Genomic DNA, 21,306 nt, shown 5'->3' with positions numbered 1-21,306 from the left:
ACACCATCTTCGCAGCCAGGCATTCACCTCCATGATGCATCTGTCTTCTGGTAGCTGCTTCCAACTTTCAGGTAGTTGGAAGCAGCTATCAAATTCCCCCTCATTCTTCTCTTCTGCAGACTAAACAATCCCAGTTCCCTCAGCCTCTCCTCATAAGTCATGTGCTCCAGCCTCCTAATAATTTTTGTTGCCCTCTGCTGGACTCTTTCCAATCTTTCACGTCCCTCGATCTTATGGCAATGCCCCTACTTATACAGCTCAAAATGCCGTTAGCCTTCTTGGCAACAAGGACACACTGTTGACTCATATCCAGCTTCTCGTCCAGTGTAACCCCTAGGTCCTTTTCTGCAGAACTGCTGCCTAGCCATTTGGTCCCTAGTCTGTAGCAGTGCATTGGACTCTGGACTTGTCCTTGTTGAACCTCATCAGATTTCTTTTGGCCCAATCCTCTAATTTGTCTGGGTCCCTCTGTATCCTATCCCTACCTTCCAACGTATCTACCACTCCTCCCAGTTTAGTGTCATCTGCAAACTTGCTGAGGGTGCAGTCCACGCCATGCTCCAGTTCATTAATGAATCATTATGTATAATGATAATCATAATGAATCATTATGTAGTCCCTTCTGGAGAACATCTGATCCCCAAGCATGGTAGAGTCCATTTGCTCCTCCTTCCGGCTTTGTGTCCCAGTTTAGGACCAATGAGCACTGGGTTCTCTGGAATTCATGGACTGATGGCAGGTCTCAGCCCTTAACTTGCTAGTCACTGAAGCTAAACTGCATTCTCAGTACACAGTGTATCCAGCTAGTGGCCTGGTGAATAACTTCATATGCAACCCTTGTGACTTCTAGGACATTACAAATTAAAAGCAACTGTAGACCAACCAAGTTTAAAAAGGAATAAACACATTATTAAGAGAAAGGATATGATTAATTTAGAAGACAGGAATTAGGTAAAGGGAAAAGGCAAGGAAACTGATTAATGAATGAACAGATTAAACCCCACAACCACAATCAAACCCTTCCTGAAATAAAGATATTCTTCTAATAAGCCAATACAGTCAAAATCCCACATAGACTATACAAATAAATAGGTGTGATCCCAGAGTCTGCCTGCAGGTCCCAGGTGGCTAGTGTGAATGCTGTTGTTGTGTTGGAGCTCTGTAGGGCTGATGGAACAGAGGTAAGTTGTGCAGTGAAATAATCATGTGGCAGGCTTGACCACCACATATGTGCAGTGTGGTGTCACCCACCCTTTTGATTCCAGGTGAGTTTTTAATAGGCTGTGCACCCACAAACCAGGACTTTCCTTACCCCTGGCATCCCTTTCTATCTATCTAGGTGATGTATCCCAAGTATTCATTGTTAAAGATTCAAGGCAGATCCCTCATTGGGTGGAGCAGATCCCAGGTGGCTCCAACCCTGGCTTTCCCTTGTTTTACAGGGCAAGAGAGGCCTAATGGGTGAGGCTGGCAAACAATCTTCTCCCTATGAATTCTTCTTTCCCTCTTGGGTTTTGCTTAGTTATTGGTTGGGTGGAAGAAGTGGTTTTGTTTCACAGACACCTAGGGGAGATGGAACATCCTCTGGGAAACTGGTTTCCCATTGCACTTGTGGCTGACAGGAAAACTGGAAGTTTTTTTTGCCTGCTCTACAGAGAGCAACCCAGGAGGTCTATCTCATACCCTTGCTAGCAGCCAGTACCCAACCACTGACTCCCATCACTTGAGCACAGTGCCTGTCCATGAGCAGGACATGGATGGGCAGCCTCCGCCATTTGGAAGTGGTTGTAGCCTGCAGGTGGCTGCCCGATCATTTCAGTCAGGCCTCTAGCCTGATGACTCCTCTTCTCTATCCCAATCCCTGGTGCTGGTTGTGGTCTCATTCACATGCTAAGACAAGCTGTTTCAGTTGCTGCTGTCTCAGTCTCTGCACTACACTCCATCTGTGAGAGCTCCTGGGAGCTGCCTTTCTGAAGCCCCCAAAATGTCAAGAGGCTACATGTATTTTATCTGTGGTCCGCACCAAATGAAATGCCCAAAAGACTTTGAGATGTACCATCTAGTTAATGTCAATCTCTACTGTAGTATGTTATTCATGCATTTTTGATCTGAGGGTCTCAAAACTCGTTAAAGACAATTAATTTGTTCACACAGTACCTTGTAATGTAGTTGTGTTACTTATTACCATCATCGACCCTATTTTATATATGTTGAAACTGAGGCACCCTGAATCAAAGAAAAAATCTATAGTAAAGGCAGTAGTAGAACTAAGAACTCCTAATGCTCTTAGGGCTTGTCTACACTACCGCGGTAGTTCGACGGCTGGCAATCGAACTTCCGGGTTCGATTTATCGCGTCTGGTCTGGACGCGATAATTCGAACCAGGAAGTGCTCGCCGTCGACTGCGGTACTCCACCTCAGCGAGAGGAGTACCGCGGAGTCGACGGGGGAGCCTGCCTGCCGCGTGTGGACCGCGTCTGAACCGCGGTAAATTCGAACTAAGGTATGTCGACTTCAGCTACGTTATTCACGTAGCTGAAGTTGCGTACCTTAGATCGAATTGGGGTGTTAGTGTAGACCAGGCCTTAGACTCCCTTCCTGTGTAATAGCAGGACCCTGCATAAAGCTATAATGTTGGTATTAGTGCCAACTATTTTAAGGTGACATGGAAGAAAAAGATGGTGGGACAATACTGAATTATACTTTATTAATTATGGTCACTGCCATGAGTATAAATGAGGGTTATTTGGAGATCTACATGTTGGTCAGATACTTGATCCTGGTCCATTTTAAAGCATTTTTAACATTAACTTTCACCTGAATATCCCTTTGATTGAACATAAGGGCAAATACACATGACATTACAGACAGGGAACTAAAACACAAAGGGTTATGTGACTTACTCAATGCCAAAAAGAGTCAATGGCAGAACTAAATATAAGAATTCAAACAATCCTGCCTCTCCCATTCTAATCATATCTTCATTAACTAATACTGTTTGAAGACTCTGTGTTCTCATTTGTTGGAAATATTACAATGCAGTGGTATCTTTTCCTTAGGGAGATCAGGGACCTGCTGGTTCACCAGGAGCACCAGGGTTACCAGTGAGTATGTTCATGAAAGAAACAGCTTATTTCTTGGGAAAAGTTGAAAAAAATGCCAAAGCATAAAAGATGCTCATCCACACTACTCATTACTATTTGTGGAGTAATGTTTGCTAGAAATTTTATAGACATGTATCAAGATGAGCTCCTTGACCTACAGAGTTTCCAATCTTAATAACATCAAAGGATACCCTTTTTAATAAAATGACAGCAGAGAATGAGATAAATGTGTGATACAGGTCTGAATTGAAGGCTGCTTATATATACTGTGTCAAAACAGTATACAGGATTGTTCTGAATCGCCTCAGTTTATTAAAAGGCAAATGAAGAAGCCATTTTATTTATTCTTGGAGATAAAAAAGCCTCTGAACGTATATCTAATATGTTGACATTAGGAGATGTCTCTGAAAGGCATTTAAGCTCACAGGGGCCAGCTAGAAATTTTGTTGTAGGTAAAGATAAATGCAACTATAAACTTAAACTATAAACTTTAGTTGTTCATTTTAATTGTTCATTTCTTTTCCTACATGAAATAAATGCAACTTTTCTTTAGATTGCAATTTCAGTTCACTTAAAAAGATATCCTCAGTGTTTCAGCAGGCAGTATGATAACAGCAGTCAGTTTATGCAAATAAACTCATTACTATTAAATTTGGGAAGCTCCTAACCAGCTCAGGAACTGCTTTTTAATTATGAATGTGTGTCATGAATTTAAAAAGGTAGTCAATGTCTCTACATTCAGTTTCCATTAGCCACTGTTCCAATAAGAGAAGAACACCAAGATTAAGCAGTTCAATTTAATTGCGGTCCTGTAAAATAAGTAAAAAGTGTACATCCAAAAGAAAGGAAAGAAGAAAGAAGTCATTTTTCTGAGACTCAGATGTAGCATAAGAGCTTCAAGGCATGTTGCTGTAGAATCAGAATGTATCAAATGTTGGACATTATGAATTCAATAGTGCAGTAGCAAATTAGACTAATCATAAATGAAGCTACAATTTAGTCAGAGCTATTTTTAGTAAAAGTCATGGACAGGTCATGGGCAATAAACAAAAATTTATGGCCCATGACCTGTCCATGATTTATACTATAAATACCCCTGACTAAATCTTGGGGGAGGTGCTACTGCCGGGGGGTGCACCCAGGGTTGGGGTCTGGGGCCAGGCGCACCAGCTGCCAGGGGCCCCTGGAGCAGCAGTTGCTCTGGCCGCCCTGGGGACCGCTGCTCGGGCATTCCCCAGGGCCAGCTGCACCGGCACTGCTCAGGCGGTCCCCAGGGCCAGCTGTCCCAGGTCACCTGAGCAGCAGTCGGTATGGCTGGCCCTAGGGCCGCTCCAGCAGCGGCCGGTGCTGCTGGCTGTGGGACCGCCCGAGCAGCTGGCTGCAGAGCTGCTCCAGCAGCAGCTGGTGTGGCTGCCCCAGGGCCACCTGAGCAGCCCGCTCCGGAGCCAGCTGCTTGGGCAGCCCTGGGGTCAGCCACAGTGGCCGCTGCAGAAGTCACGGAAATCGCGGAAAGTCACGGAATCCATGACTTCCGTGACCTCCATGACAGACACAGAGCCCTAATCATAACTGTTCATTCCCTGTGGATTTCTCAATGGTTATGTCCCAAGTCATGTTTCAGTCAGTGTAAAGTATTGTTCTCAATTCTGGCTGGATACGAAATATTTAATGAGTTTGTTTCATCTCTGATGTAAAGCATCCCATTACTTGTGATTCTGTGAAGGCCTGTAAAATAAAGTATTTGCTTTAACATTTTATACTAAACAATTTTCATTAATAAATTGAAAGGTTTATGACAGAATCATTATAGTTTATTAGTCTGGGAAGAACATTGGGAGTTTTTCCAGATATCTTACCTTAGGGGAGATTGGTCCTGTTTGACTGGAATTCATTCCCTAGAATCTAGGCAAGCAACTTTTTTCCCAGTTGGGGATATTAAATATCTCTTTGTATTTTAAGCTGTTTTCTGAGTAAGAGTTTTAGAGAAACTCATACTAAGAAACTGAAAAAAACTCCAGAGCCCCCACTTGCATAGAGCTAATCCTTCATTCCTTATGCATCCAAAACTTCTACAGCAGTCAGTGGGTCAGATCCTCAACTGGTGTAAATCACCATAGCTCTGTTGGTTTTGTTTCAGAAAGTACAATTAGAATAAAAGAGAGTTATGTCCATTATATATTTCCTGTATTTATCAAATATCAGAAGGGAAAACATTTGTGGGGTTTTTTTGTTTGTTTGCTTCTTGTGAGTATACAAGCTGTTCATGTCATTCTTTTAAACTTCGGAAATACCTTCTTCAACATGCCCCTTCTTTATATGGTAAGTGGTGGGGGAGAAAGGAAGAATATGTGTGGTATTAACTGTTTCAGCTAAGGCAGAGTATCAGAACTCTTTGCTGTAGATACAGAGTTAGTACAGGTCTAATCATGTGTTAGGAACTGATGAGTGACAAGATGGAATTGAATGTTAGATGAGTTGGAGGGTATGATAAGTTAGGCTCCTTAGCTTAAGCAGATGCTGTCCTACAATGGACGGACACATTTGAATTGATGATACTCTTCACTACCTTGGAAAATGGGTGTAGTCAACTTGGACTTATAATAAATGCCAAGAGGAGAAAGTGTTTCATTTTGGAACATGGACAATAGATAAAGTGTTGAAATGCAGCAGGGGAGTTGTAGAACAAGTAGAATCTTATGTGTACCTAAGAAGCTCAATCAGTGCCAACAGTTGCATCAAGGATGAGTTTAAATGGGGATGTGCCTTAGCCACAAGTGCTGCACAGAAATTGGTGAAATCATGGACTGAAAAAAACATTACATTTGGTACCAAAATGAAAATTTATTAGACTAGTGTATTGACAGTATTACTCTATGGGCTGAAAGCAGCTGCCTTAAATGAAACAGACATCAGAATGCTGGAGGCAGTAAAGATGAGAGTTCTTTGAAAGGTGGCAGGTATAAAGTGGAATGATTTAAAGACATAGGAGAGTAGGATGTGAAATCAGGGTAAGAGATTCGCCCACAATTGAAAACATTATGAGGGTGGGGATGCTGCAGAAGGAAAACTGATGATAGGATGCCAAAGAAAGATCATCCAAACACAACCAGTGTCTGTCAAATCTGAAGGCCAACCACCAACTAGATAGCGGGACGTCGTGTGCAGGGACATGAGCAGGCCGGGTGTAATGCAGCAACAAGTCATGGACAGGAAGGAATGGAAATGCTGTACTGCTCCCATGTCTGATAGATTATCTGGGATGAAAATAAGATGACTTGGAGAGTGATTTCACTTGGCTAAACTAAGCAGTATTTGTTTTTGGACAAGGAATTGGATAAATAGGAAACAAAAATAAACAACTGTGTTTTAAAGCATTTCTTACAAAATACTTCTGAAAGGTCTCCGAAAGCATTTAGTGATGTGTTAATTACATGAACATTTTGACCAAATAAGCATAATATTTTCTGTTTCATTTAAAGGAAATTGATATTTTAGGTCTGTTAATTTAGATTTTAAATGTTTCTCTTTGGTCTCCCTCCACAGGGAAAGACTGGATCTCCAGGACCACCGGGAATGCCAGGGGAACCAGTGAGTGCATGTTTGAACTCTGGCTTATTATGTTGCCATTCCTACATGTTAAATATAAAATGGAAGATTTTATATATTTGTGTGTGTTCTTCTCATTTAAGGGTGAAAGAGGCCCTGTAGGAGACATCGGCTTTCCTGGGCCAGAAGGGCAATCTGGAATACCAGTAAGTAATTAACCACATACCTAGTGTCTCTGATAAGCATAGGCTAGTGGTGGCTAGCCTCTCCTGGCTGCCTGCACTGCTGTGACTATACTCTACTTTTAGTACACTAGCTCAAATATGTCTCCTTGAGCTTGGAATCACACCCAGCTCCAAGTGTAGACACACCCTTCATGTGCTACACTCAGCCTTGTCAGAGATTACAGAATAAATAGATTTGACCCTGATAATATATGGATAGGTAACCTCAAATGAACATCTGGTGCTGTAGAACCAGGCATTGGTCATGCAAGTCCAAGTTCATGCTGGATGAGGGTTGGGATTGTCATGGGTAGTTATGTTATTGAATATGTCCTGAGGGCCCTTTGAATCCTGTTGACAAAAATGATCCCCTACAGTTTTGTTTTGTTTTTTGGAGTAGGGATGTTAATCCAAGAATTCATACAGTCTATAAAAGATGGCCTGCCCAAATTCCTAACTTCAGATTAGTAAAAAAATGTTTGATTCATAACTCTGTCATAACTCCTCTGTAGGCTGCCAGTGCAACATAGCAGCTGAAGCATTCTGCTCCCTGAGAGGTAGTTGTGAAGTGGTCGAGATACTGTTGCAGTTCACTATACTCTTCAGGGGCAGATTTTCAAAAGAACCCTGCACCTCCCATTTAATCTCCTAAATGAAGAGGTCAAATTTTCAAAAGGTGTCTTTACCCAGTATTTGCCATTGTACTAAATGGGAACTGGTGTGTGTTGAGCAACTTTGAAAATCTGACCCTGCAGCCTCAAATTCATTTAATTAGTAATAATAATAATAGTTATTTCTATTCTGGTAGTACCCAGGGGTCTCAGGCAGGACCAGGAACCCATCCTGCTAGCTTCATCCTCTGGACACCGTAAAGATGGGTCACTATGCACAGTATTTAACTGTCTTGGAGTAGTGACCTGTCCTTCTGTTTTTCTGTAAAGTACAATGCACACAAGTGACTCTTACTAAATAATAAATAAATAGCAATAGTTGTAATGTTATATGGAGTTAAAGGTGCTTAGGAGTAACAATAAAGTCAGTATTGCCAAGCCCAAGCATTACAAATATCATGAGCTAGCCCCCAAAAAATGTTGAGATGAGCTTAAAAAACATGAATTTAAATATATATATACAAGCTTTGTAGTTTTTGAGTCTTGGGGTTCACTTGGGTCTTATTATTCTCTTATAATTGCTTGATTCTAGGACCTGTGCTCCTAAGAAAACCACCAGATATCACAAGACTTTCAATAAAATTGCAAGAGTTAGCAACACTGTACAGTAGTTTTTTGTAACATATTAATCTAATAATACCATTGTCACCAATGGCTAATGCTGCATTTGTGCTCACGAGTCCAGGAGCAGACAGAGTGAGAGGTGCAGGTTCATTGAACATCTCTTTAAACCCTACAGATTCAGCCATGAAGTAACAAACCTCTAATAGCAATATTTAAATTGCAGTCTAACGGGGGGAGTAATTGTAAAATTATTGTGTGTGTGTGTGTGTTTTGTTAGGGCTATATTTTCTTACTTTAACGTAGAAACAGATTTTATTCCTCTTGGCATTACATTCAATACAAATATAGATGGATGAGCTGGCCTCCCTGTTACTTTAGCACCCCATTAACAAAATATTTTGAGCTAAGCTCTGAGTCAGAATCTTTATTAGTGGTCAGGTTGGTAGAAAGAATATGGCTGGATTTTGAGAGCCTAGACTGAGTCTGATGGGCTGACATTTACAACTGAGAATATCGTTTTTTAAATTGGGCAATGTGGAAGTAAGTGAGCAAGGTTATAGAACCTGTATAGAACCTATACTTATTCTCCTTTACTTTCTTCCATGCCAAATTTACCCAGTTTAAAAACTGGTCTGAAAATCTACATTTGTTAATGCAGCCCCAAAGCTGTAGTAGTGACTGCCATTGCACTACCCTGGGATAAAATTTAGGAGATCTCCAGAGAGAGAGAGAGAGAGAGAGAGATCTATTCCTCATTTCCCTCAGCCTGATCCCTCTCCCTGCCTCAATCAATTTACTGTATGAGCAAACGCATAGTCCTCCTGGAATTGCATTTACAGTGTGCAAGGGAAATACTCTCCATGTGCATACTCCTCAAATTCTTCCTTCTCACTCAGCAGAACCACAGTGGTTCTGCTGCATCTGGGTGACTGTGTGGAGAGGGGTCTGGATTTATCACAAATGCAATTCAAAAATTTCTGAGTTATTTAGATCGATGGGCACTTAGGCTGGTTTATAGCTTTACCTTCAACTTCCCTTTCCATCTGTTCCCTGAAATGTTGCATCAATTAAGGGCCAGTAGCTACAGTAAGAGAAATGTGTGCCATATTTTAGTGAATGTGTAGCACCGGGAACATGCTCATTCAGTTCCATATCTATAGAACCTACTCTGACTTGCAGAATTCCAAATTCAGTTATCTTTCAAAATTGCATCATCACAGAATAACGTGCTGACTAAGAGCAGGGCCGTAGCAACAAAGAACGTGGCCCCCTCCAAACGGTGGCCCCCTCCGAACATATGTCCGGGCGGGGCCCCTTACAATGCAGAAACTGGAATGCGGTATTTATTTTTCCACTTTTAGGGGCCCCCTTCCTTGCGGGGCCCCCTCCGGTCGGAGGGTACGGAGAGCGCTCGCTACGCCTCTGACTAAGATGTTATTTTACCTATGTCCTCCTCAACTCCAATCTAGCATGTTGTAGCTGTGCAGTTTAAGCTCAAACTTACTTGTCTGTCACATCTTCCAGCTCTTTACACTTGACTTCAGCCGTCACCAAAACACAAACCTCTGACTCAGCTATTTATCTTTCAAAATATTTATTAATGCCATCACAGATCACAAGGTTTTCCTTGCCTGTTTCTTATTTTTAACGTATTTATTTACCTGCAGTTATAGTAAATTGTTAAAACATAGTTTTCTCTTTATAGGGAATAAATGGAAAAGATGGATTGCCAGGACCTCAGGTAGGAAAACATAATTTGCAGTGTTAATATATTTCACAGATAATGTAACTGTTAGTCCTAGACAATTACTTTCAGCTGTGTTAATAAATTAATGTATAATCAAGTTGTTAAGCAAGGTATTTTACACTTTCAAAAAAATTTATTTTCAGGGTCTGATGGGAAGAGCAGGTGACAGAGGTCCCAAAGGAGAACGTGTAAGTCTTGGTGTAATAATCCTTTCTAGTATATACCATTATTTGACTTTGCTCTTTGGAGAACATCCAGATGTCTGTCTAGTATACTTTTAAATCTTCAAGACAAGAAGCTCAGGGCCAGAGTGGGGGGACTAGAATTTTAAAGGAAAAATTCAGCATTTGTGAAGAGAAAAGGTTTGTAACATTTTTTCCTAGCAAAGATGGCCTTGACAATATAAATCAATCACTAGGGTGGAAAGGAACAAGCAGCAACGTTCTACTGCAGCAATAGGCAGCTGAGGGAGCGATAAAGATTCCCCCCTCCACTCCCCAGGACCCCGGCATGCACATATGTTTTACATAAAATGATTCAGTTAAGTTTGAGTTGGGAAGTCAAGAAATCATCTCACTTAGGCAGCCCCGTGCATAGCAATGTGATTATGTTGCCCAGGAATCAGTTATATTTGGGGGAGGTGCAAAAAAATTATTTTGCAGGCTTACCCAAAAATGCTAGTTCTGTCTCTGTCTCCATCGGCAGTTCTACACTGTTAATGTATCTGTTCCTCAGAAATAAAGCCCCACAATTCCAATGTAACATCATCAACAACACAATTTAGTTGTAAAATCAGAAAATCCTGTCCCTAGGGTGGGAACGGTGAACTGCGGCCACTGGGAGCTGCGGGGGGCCGTGCCTGCGGACGGTCAACGTCAGCGAAATGTCTCGCGGCCCACAATCAGATTACCCTAATGGGCTGCATGTGGCCCATGAGCCACAGGTTGCCCACCACGGCCCTAGGGTAACTTGTGAGGAGGAACTCAAGATTATAGTGTGGAGAAAGAATGAAGTTTTTATCATTGTTAAAATAATTTCCACCTGTGTGGATTAACGTTTTGCAATTTTCTATTCCCGCCTTTAAAAATAAAGGACCCAAATGAAACTTATGAGCCATCTTCTTATTAAACATTCCACTACCTACAATGTTATATTACTATACCTTGACGGTATTCTTTAATTTTATTGACTCTCCATGTAATTAGTATCCATTGAGATAAAGATAAAGGAAAAGGCCACCCATACAAAGGTTGGACACTAAAACATACATTGGGTGCCCTTACAACTTTTCTGATTCTTTGAAAGTGTCAACCAGTTCTAGCAGTACTCAAATATAATTGGTGGGATTCTGAGCAGTGTGGCTGCCCCAGAAGCAGCTTCTCTTCACCATTCTGCACAGTAGATGTTCCTGTGCTCCCTGCATTCTGCTACTAAGGAGTAAATTGCTAAAAAGGGGTAGGAGAGGGGATCATGGCCCTTGCTCCTCTCTGCACCAGAGTTGGACTCTGACACTAGGGGGAGAAATCAGTTCCATCCTAGTGGATGGAATAGATTGTATACCTTTGCCCTCAAAAAAGCAATTATGCCTGCCTCTGCTGCTCTTCTTGGAGCACAACTTACCACTGTGTGGAAGAGCCGCACTTAAAACATTCATTCACTTTTTAGAGATAATGATGGTTCCAGTGGTACTTGCCATTTTAATTATAAAGAATCTCTCACAATCTTGTAAAACAGAAGGACCATGAATGCAACCACTGTACTACTGTGTTTACAGAATGAGGATGAAATTAGCCTCCTCTATTGGAATCTATTTTTCAAATTCTGCAGTTGTTCTGCAAACACTAGTCCCGTTGATGTCAACTGAAGATTTGCATGGGGAACAATTGCAGAATGTACAATAGAAGTCTGCATTGCAGATAAGAGATCCGCATTGCCAATTGGAGAGGAGAAATTTAGTTGGAATTAGGTATTAAAGCCCTGCTCCTGTTAGAGAGATTGCAATGATAACAGAAAATAGCACAAGTCAGTCCATTCTGCAACAGTGATTATACTGCCTCCCTTGATTTCTTTCATTCCTAGCCCCAATATACCTTCTTCAGGTTGAGAGCAGCTGTAATGATTATAAAATAAGAGAAGCATCAATCCTTGAAGGGCAGAATGAAAAGGAGAAAATGTTTATAGTGTGGACAATTTCATATCTAAGTTTTTGTAGAGTCCAGTTTGAGAAGGAATGGGACCAAGGTGGGTGCATGCAGGCTGAGATAACTGTACATACCCTTAGGTGATTAGACACTGCAATGATAGGTACTTTATAAATGGCATACAACTTGAGATGGCACTGGATGCCATTTGGGGCGCATCTACCATACATTCAAATCCTAATGACTAAGTCACTTCATTTGGCTCTGTCATTTGATTTGCCTCATGCACCCAGAATAGAACCATGTTGGCATCCTGTGAAATAAGAATCAGTTTAAAAATAAATGCTATTTCAGGACTTCAGTTAATTTTGGATGTTATGTTATTGGTAGAAATTCAGAATCACTTTTTTTATTAAGTTAAATATGCCCAATATAGTATTTTTAAATTGCTATGGTAATATTAAAATATTGTAGGCTCCCAGAAGTGCTTCTATCAGATCAGTTGTGTCCTGCAATAGAACCTTTGTCAAAGAGAAATCAGCATTTCTAAATTTTTTGGTGAAACCCTTATCCATCCTTAAACTACTAAATTCTAAACCAGTAAAATGGTAATTATACATACATTTGTGTTACTGAAACTCTTAAATCAGGCTTCTTGTAAATCTACTTTATTTCAGGTTGCTATTTTGTTCATAGTCTAGTTTGAATTCATAATGACGGCAAAGCAGAATTGGGTCTGTTGAAGTTTCTTCCAGGCCCAACTTCAATCTAAAAAAGAGAAATCATACTGATGGTTATTCTTCTTCCCACTTTCAATATTATACTCACTCCAGAACAGGATTTTCTCATCAGTCTCATTTTAGAATGCTTCTCTGGCATTCAGTTTGCCAAGGAAAAACTAGTACATGCGGTCAGATCCTTCAGTCCTTATTCAAGCAGAACTCCCATTAGAATCAGGAAGGAGCCCATTTTATGAAAAATGTAGATCTGTATCTGGGGATGACATCAGGATCTTTCCCCTACTATGAATTTTTCAAGATGCTCCAGTCATTTCCTGTATGCTTTAGGAAGTCTGCAAGAGAGAAGCCCACTCCTATAAATCTTAGATGCTTCATACCTGGAGAAGACATTTTTAGTCTCCACTCTCTGCAGAGCTCCTAAACTGCATCAGCACTGGGCTTCTTCAGCCACACCCTTCAAAACAGGCAGCATCCTTTTCCTAGTCCCTTCCCCCCTTATAAGTTCCACAATGACTGAGACAAGGATTCCACTGGAACCTTCATTGCATATATTATTTATTGTTAGTATTACTGTAGCATCTGGGCAACTAGTCATGGACCAGGACCCCACAGTTTTCTGCGCTGTTAAATCCTTGCACACCTTGCAAAGGTGAATTAGCTGAATTAACTATGTATGTGCAGCAAAGACTTCTTCAGATGTATTATATTTTTTTCACCCAAAAATATAATATGCATGCTCAGTAGACTTTTCCATGGGAACCTAAATGGCTGCAAATTAATGTGCTTCAGTAATACTGGCAGAGTAGCTCTCTAAAAAACATCATGTTAATATATTCTCTGAATACATAGCTATAAGAGAATGTTATTGTGCCACTCTGATGTCTTAAATGTCCACTATTGTTAGCAGTTTGGGACAGGTTACATTGATATATTGGTTACAGGGTTGGGGATTCTTCTTCAAGTGTTTGCTCATGTCAGTTCCATTCTAGGTGTGCCTGCACCCATGTGCACAGCCGTCGGAGATTTTTGCCTTAGCGGTACCCATAGGGCTGGCTGTGGTGCCCTCTAGAGTGCCGCGCTCATGCCGCTGTATATCAGGCACCGCCGGCCCACGCCCTCTCAGTTCCTTCTTACTGCCCATGGTGGTCAGTCAGTGACAAGAGCTAGCAGTTTTCTTCCCTTGGACTTCGTGCCTTCGGGCCTCTTGTATATAGTTGATAGTGTTAAGATAGTTAGGGTCCCAGCGGGGACCTTTCCCCAAGGCGGGCCGTGCCCTGGCATCCTGGGTTTAAGCCCTGCTCAGACTGCAGCAGGCCTATGCCTGTGAGTGACCCCCATAACAGCTGCCTTAAGTGCTTGGGGGAGTCACACGTCAAGGAGCATTGCTGGATCTGCAAGAACTTTCGGCCCCGCACCCAAAAGGAGTGGGATATTCACCTCAGGGCTCTCCTGATGGAGTCCGCCCTCCGTCCAGTTTCCGAGCCTTTCACGCAGGCTGCACCGAGCGCCCCAGCCTTCTTGCGCAGCACGCCACTGGCACCTGGCTCTTCTCAGCACCGTTCATCATTGCCGGTACCGAAGAAAAGGCTAAAAAGCGGTCTCCGCCACCGAGTAAGAAGGGCCAGGGGTCATCCAGCAAAGGACCTGGGCCTGCTTGCCAGCCTTCTCCAGAGCCGCGCAAGTGTGCCTCCATGACCGGGGTTCTTAGCCCCCTTAAAGGTCCACCACCAACTCCTGAGTGTGGTATGGGACCCACAACCTTGCCTGAACCATCATCATCCCAAGCCCAGGCACGGAGAGAGCGCAGGTCTCCACATGCTCCTAGGATGTCTTTGGTGCTGCAGGAACAGGCTAAGGCTCCCCGAGAAGGCAAGCCTACCATGAAGACCCCTGGTGGGGGAGCACCACCAGTTGCCGGACAAAAAATGTCGATCTCCACTGCGTAGAGCATCCAGAGACAGGTCCCAATCTCGTCGTTGGTCGCTCTGACTCTCCTCCTAGTCTCCTCGGTGCTACTGTCCAGCACGGGGTCGACGCTCCCCATACTTTGACCAACATCATTCACCCTCTCAACGATCCCAATTGCTGGAACCATGGGAATGTTCCCCATCTTTTGCTGGTTTCCATGGCACCGGTCTCCTCGACGCTGATCTCCCTGGCACCAGGACCACACTCCCCGGTACAGTCACCAGTCAATTAAGCCCGGTAGCCACGACCAGTAAACAGACGCAGGTGTCGACGGCTCCTCCCTGGTTGCCAGAAGTGGTTCCTCTGGCATGGAGGCTCAGTTCAGCCCATCGCCCCGGTCTCAGCGACAGGATTGGACACCGGAGCCTGCTCCATCATCCACAGCACCGCATTGACAGCAAGGCCAGTGGCCAACGCAGTTTCTGTATTGGGGAGCATGGGGCATTCTGGTGATGATGATGCCCCTTCGCATCGCTCCTCAGTGGCCTCGTCGGAGCAGCGGTAGGCAGCCCCACCAGCACTGGGCCTGGTACCAGAAGCCCGTTCTGAGGTTGGGGTAGAGCATCCCGTACCCAACCCTAAACCTCCCTCTCCAGCGGCGGCCAAGCCCTCAGTGCCTCCACCAGAGGCCAAGTCTTCCTCATCTTCCCCGGACGAGTTGGTCACAGGACCTTCCAGGGCCAGCCCCCTGGATGACTTTAGGGAGCATCAAGCCTTTCTGCGGTGGGTGGCCGAGAAGTTGGGTGCAAGTCAAGGTGCAAGAGATGACTGAGCAGGAGAACATCCTTTTCAATGTCCTCTCGGCCTCCATGCCTGCCCAGGTCGCCCAGCCCGTACACAACGGGGTCCTCAAGATTGCCAAGTCACTGTGGCAGACCCCATCCTCCATCCCGCTCACCTCGAAAAGGGCCGAGAAAAAATATTTTGTGCTGGCCAAAGGTTTTGAGTACCTTTATACCAACCCACCCTTGGGCTCGCTGGTTGTGTCTGCAGCCAACAAAAAGTACAAGCAGGTCCCCACTGCCTCTACTCCCAAAAATAAAGAAGCCAAAAATCTCTATTTATTTGGCAGAAAAATTTATTCAACAGCCAGCCTACAATTCCGGGTGGCGAACCATCAGGCCCTGCTGGACCGATATAATTTTGATTTTTGGGACAGTCTTAAAGAGTTCCAGGATTCCCTTCCTGAGGGTCAGGCTCAGGAGTTTGGCACCCTGGTAAAGGAAGGTACCATGGCAGCCAGATGTTCCCTGCAGATGGCATGGAACTCTGCAGCGAGGATGGTCGCATCAGCTGTGGTCATGCAACTCAGCTTCTGGCTCCAGGTGACGGGCCTCTCCCAGGAGATGCAGGCCTCAATTCAGGACCTCCCCATTGATGGAGTTGGGCTGTTCTCCGATCAGATGGACGCCAGGCTACACAGGTTGAAGGACACTAAAGCTACCCTTCGCTCGTTGGGCATGCATACCCCGCAGTCTTCCAGAAAGCCATTCCGGCCTCTGCTGCTGTCAAGGCCTTGGCAAGCCCATCAGGGATCTGGAAAAAGAAGGGACGCTGGGTTTAGCCGTCGCTGCCCTTCTTCCTCCCACTCGCCAGCCAAGCCCAGACCCACTAAGTACCTGGGGGGCCAAAAGCGATCATTTTGAGGGTGCGCTCGGTAGCGATGCCCCAGTCATCCAGACGAATCCTGTCCATCCTTTCCTCAACTGCCTTTCTCCCTACCGCTCGACCTGGTCGCGGGTTACATCAGACCTCTGGGTCCTGGACATAGTAGCTCAAGGCTATACCCTGCAGTTTTTGGAAACCTCTCCTTCCCGCCCCTTGCTTCCACATCCCTCTTCAGGGACCCCCTCTCATGAACAACTCCTGGTTCAGGAAATCAACAAGCTCCTGCATTTGGGGGCTGTGGAGGTGGTTCCTCAGGAAATGGAAGGAAGAGGATTCTACTCCTGATACTTGCTAATCCCAAAGGCCAAAGGAGGCCTCAGACCCATCCTGGACCTGCATGGCCTCAACAAGTCTCTCAAGAAGTTGAAGTTCTGCATGGTCTCCCTGGCCTCCATTATCCCCTCTCTGGATCTGGGAGACTGGTATGCCACTCTCAATTTAAAGGATACTTACTTCCATGTTTCCATATTCCCAGGACACAGATGTTTCCTGCGTTCCATAGTGGCCGGGCGCTACTTCCAGTTCACAGTGCTACCCTTTGACCTGTCCTCGGCTCCCAGGGTGTTCATGAAATGCATGATGCTGGTAGCAGCTTACCTCAGACGTTCAGGGGTCCAGATCTTTCCATCCCTTGACGAATGGCTCATCAAGGGCAGGTCTCCGGAGCAGGTGCAAAGAAGCCTCGATCTGGTGCGTTCCACCTGCAGCAACCTGGGCCTGTTAATAAACATAGAAAGGTCCATGTTAACGCTGGTCCAGCGCTTAGAGTTTATCGGAGTGGTTCTCGACACCACGCGAGCCAGGGCCTTCCTTCTGGAAGCACGCTTTCAGGCCGTGTCAGATCTCATTGCCCACATAAGGAAGCACCCGATCACCATGGCCCAAACATACCTGTGGCTGATGGGCCATGTGACAGCATGCATGTACATGGTCAGTCATGCCCGGCTTCATCTGCAACCCCCGCAGACGTGGCTGGCAATGGTTTACGTTCCCAGCAGGCACCCCCTGGACCGAGTGGTCACGGTACAGAACCATGTCCTCTTGTCCATGGACTGGTGGTTAGCCCCCACGTCAGTGCTGCAGGGAGTTCCCTTTGTGTCCCCATCACCATTGCTCACCCTAGTCTTGGAAGTGTCAGATCTGGGCTGGTGGGCCCACCTGGGCGAGCTCAACACCCAGGGCTACTGGCTGCAGCACAGTATAGCCCTTCATATCAATGTCAGGGAGCTCAAGGTGGTGCTCCTGGCCTGTCAGACATTCTTGCCCCACCTGAGAGGCAAGGTGGTGCAGGTCCTCACGGACAATATGGCCGCAATGTATTACATCAACAGGCAGGGCGGCACCAGGCCTTCGGCCCTGTGTTGGGAGCCGCTCAACCTCTGGAACTTTTGCGTGCGGTATGCCATCCATCTGGTGGCCGCCCACCTACCTCCATGGTCGGGAATGCTGATGTATGCCTTTCCGCCAGTGCCGGTTATCCACAGGGTCCTGCTAAAGGTAAAACAAGAAAAAGCATCTGTCATCCTCATAGCCCTGGCCTCGCCAGCACTGGTTCGGCATGCTGCTGAGTCTTTCGGTGACCGACCTGCTGCAGTTACCTCTCTGGCCGGATCTGCTGTCCCAGAACCACAGCAATCTGCTGTACCCAAACCTGGCATTGCTGCACCTGACGGCGTGGCTGCTGCATGGCTAAGTACGGATGAGCGGGAGGGCCGCCACGTGGTCGTCCATTCATACATTCGCGTCACACTATGTGCTGACCCAGCAGCCTCAAGATGACGCTGGCTTTGGCAGAATAGTGCTACAAGCTGCACGATGGTGAACTCTGAGCCCGCCTTCATTGATCATGCTTGCAAGTCACCTAGAATGGAATCGACATGAGCATGCACTCGAAGAAGAAAAACGATTACCTACCTTTCGTAACTGTTGTTCTTCCCGCCCTCCTGCCCTCCTGCCTCTCCGTCGGAGTTGTCGGCAAGAAGGAACTGAGAGGTTGTGGGCTGGCAGCGCCTGATATACCACAGCATGAGCATGGCACTCTAGACGGTGCCACAGCCGGCCCTACGGGTACCACTAAGACAAAAATCTCCGACAGCCATGCACGTGGGCACGCACACACCTAGAATGGACTGGACATGAGCAACACATCTCAAAGAACAACAGTTACAAAAGGTAGGTAACTGGGTTTTTTTTGTCGCAGTTATAGCCTTTCCACAGTTCATTATGTCTGCACACTTACCAACGACAATTTAAACCCCAGTCAGAAATTCATTATGATTTCAATTAATTCAGTAAAACATCACAAATCACAAGGGTCTTTATAGTGAAGCTCTAATTATAGTGATTAATAAGCTCTAACTCACTGGAAATCAGAGATTTGGAGGTCAAATGACTGATAAAAAGAGATCTCTAACTTCCTGCTGTACATCCTTCCCTTTCTCTGTGTCCTTTTGATCATGCAGTCTTTAAGTATCTATGCTTACTCCTACAATGTACAGTTACAATTTTACTGTGAGTGAGTAATGCTTCAAATCTCTGTATAGTTAACTAATACTTCATTGTATTGCATCCTATTAATCCAACTAATACACTTGTTAACTTTGCTCTTATTACTGTACATTCAGGATTTCATCCAAAAAAAATTAATAAATTCTTTGTACTAGTCACTTCCACTTGTGTAACTTAACATTAATTTTAAGTGGTGCAGCAAGGAGAGTCATTGACCCTTAAGGGCCATCATTTGTTCATGAGCAGTCCAAATGCAGGACTTGCTGCATTCTGTTCCACTGCTTAAGTTCAGCAGACTAATAACAAATATATTAAGTCATTTTTAAAGATTTAATTCCTTCATACAAAACAAATTAAGTGACATCTCAGCCAGGAACACACAAGGCCTGATTAAAGCTGTTGCTGGCTGAAACATTGACCTTTGATTTGTTTTGTTTGCAAGGAAGTAAATCATTAAAAACAACTTCTATCTGCTATTATTTTGATGAACTGAAACTGTGGAACACACCAAGTCCAGAAAAACACATGCACTTAATTTCTTACTGTTTTACCATCAAGGTCAAATACCAAATCTGTTCAAATGTCTACTGTATTTCTTTTCTCTAATTTGTGCCTCGTATATTGAGTCTATATATTCCTTATTACAATATCATGAAAATTGCACATAAATATCCCATTGATTTATCATCACTTGACTCAGTAGAAACTGTGTTGATATGATATATTTCTTTCCCTTCCCTTTTTGTGTGCACTAGAGCAGGAGTGGCCAAAATATGGCCTATGGGACAAATGCAGCCCACAGAGTTCTGCAATGCATCATATTGCTACACTCAGTCTAATAGGGAGGCATGTCCCATTGAGAACACAAGTCAAATTCCAGTGCAGCTCCCATTTGGGCACAGCTTGTAGATACTTGCTGTACTGAATGCTAATTCGTATTCAGCTCCCCTTAACATTTCATTGAACTATTTTTTTCTCTTTATAATATAACTCCTGTTAGCCTATTTATATTTATATTGTGTCCCTTCTACCCTGTTTCATGTGTTACAACCACTACAACAGTGGTGGGCACTTTTTGGCCTGAGGGCTACATTGGGGAATAGAAATTGTATGGTGGGCCATGAATGCTCACAAAATTGGGATTGGGGTGCGGGAGGGGGTAGGGCTCTGGTTGGGGGTGCGGGCTCTGGGGTGGGGTTGGGGTTGAGGAGTTTGGGGTGTAAGAGGGTGCTCTGGGCTGGGACCGAGGGATTCAGAGGGCAGGAGGGGGATCAGAGCTGGGGCAGGGGTGCGGGAAGGGGATGAGAGATTCGGGGTGCAGGAGGGTGCTCTATGCTGGGATCGAGGGGTTTGGAGAGTGGGAGGGGGATCAGAGCTTGGGCAGGGGGTTGGGGTGTGGGGAGAGGCTCAGGCAGGGCCGCCCAGAGGATTCAGGGGGCCTGGGGCAAAGTGGGGGAGTTTGTACTCACCGGGCGGCGCTCCGAGTCTGCGCCGGCGGTGGCATTTCGGTGGCGGGGGGCCCTTCAGTCACTCCGCGTCTTCGGCAGCACTGAAGGGCCCCCCGCCGCTGAAATGCCACCGCCGCAGACTCGGAGCGCTGCCAGGTGAGGAAAGGGATTCTTGGCCAGGGCTCGCGGGGCCCCTGCGGGGCCTGGGGCAAATTGCCCCACTTTCCCCCCCCTCTGGGCGGCCCTGGGCTCAGGGGGTGCAGGCTCCGAGCGGCGCTTACCTCAAGCAGCTCCCGGAAGCAGTGCCATGCGGCTGCTTCTGGGAGCTGCGCGGTGCGGCCCCCGACCCGGCACCCCAGCTGAAGCGCCGGAGCAGGGCCAAGTCACATGGTGCAGCCCCCGACCTGGGGTCATGGTGGGAGCTCATGGTTCCAGCTTAAAACGGCTCACGGGCCGTAGTTTGCCCACCCCTGCTGGTATTAGGGTCTGCTTTAAGTCTTAGAGAGAGAGAGAGAGAGATTAAGTTTTCTGTGGTTCTAGTCGTTTAATAGTTTGGCCTGATCCCATGTGACTTTAGGCAAGTCATTCAGTCTCTGTGGGCCTTAGATCCCCATCATCAAATGTAGATGATAGTCCTTCTATCTCATTGAGTGTTGTGAGGATTAATTAAAGATTGTGAGGCGCTCAGATACTATGGCAGAGGGGAACATAAAAGTGTGATCGGTTTGATAGAAAGAAAACTGTTAGACTCTTGATCAGGCATAACCACCCAAGAACATTTAATTTTATTTTCATCTATTTTAGAGAGAGACCATGTTTTGAAACCCAGTAATGCTTGGTGTAATCTTTCTGCATGGTCTTTTATTTCATTCTTGTACATCAACATTTTCTTCAGGGGTGCTGGAACAATTTGTATAGTAGGGGCGCTGAGAGCTGTTCAACCAAACTGTAAACTCTGTATATGATGTAAACCACTT

At 45.0% G+C, this 21,306-nt stretch overlaps 1 protein-coding gene across 1 annotated transcript in view; it reads left to right on the top strand.

Annotated features, from left to right (window-relative positions):
* Nucleotides 1-21,306, top strand: part of COL19A1 (collagen type XIX alpha 1 chain) — a 331,665-nt gene that overhangs the window by 294,558 nt on the left and 15,801 nt on the right. Inside the window, exons 38-42 of the mRNA XM_029912234.1 lie at nt 3,060-3,104; nt 6,648-6,692; nt 6,794-6,856; nt 9,815-9,850; nt 10,000-10,044. Of these exons, the coding sequence (XP_029768094.1) occupies nt 3,060-3,104; nt 6,648-6,692; nt 6,794-6,856; nt 9,815-9,850; nt 10,000-10,044 (234 nt within the window). The remainder of the gene's footprint in view (nt 1-3,059; nt 3,105-6,647; nt 6,693-6,793; nt 6,857-9,814; nt 9,851-9,999; nt 10,045-21,306) is intronic.

This window comes from Terrapene carolina, unplaced genomic scaffold (genome assembly GCF_002925995.2).
Source record: "Terrapene carolina triunguis isolate 2854851 unplaced genomic scaffold, T_m_triunguis-2.0 Scaffold42, whole genome shotgun sequence".
NCBI lineage: Eukaryota > Metazoa > Chordata > Testudines > Emydidae > Terrapene > Terrapene triunguis.
This window is presented reverse-complemented; position numbering and strand designations above follow the sequence as displayed.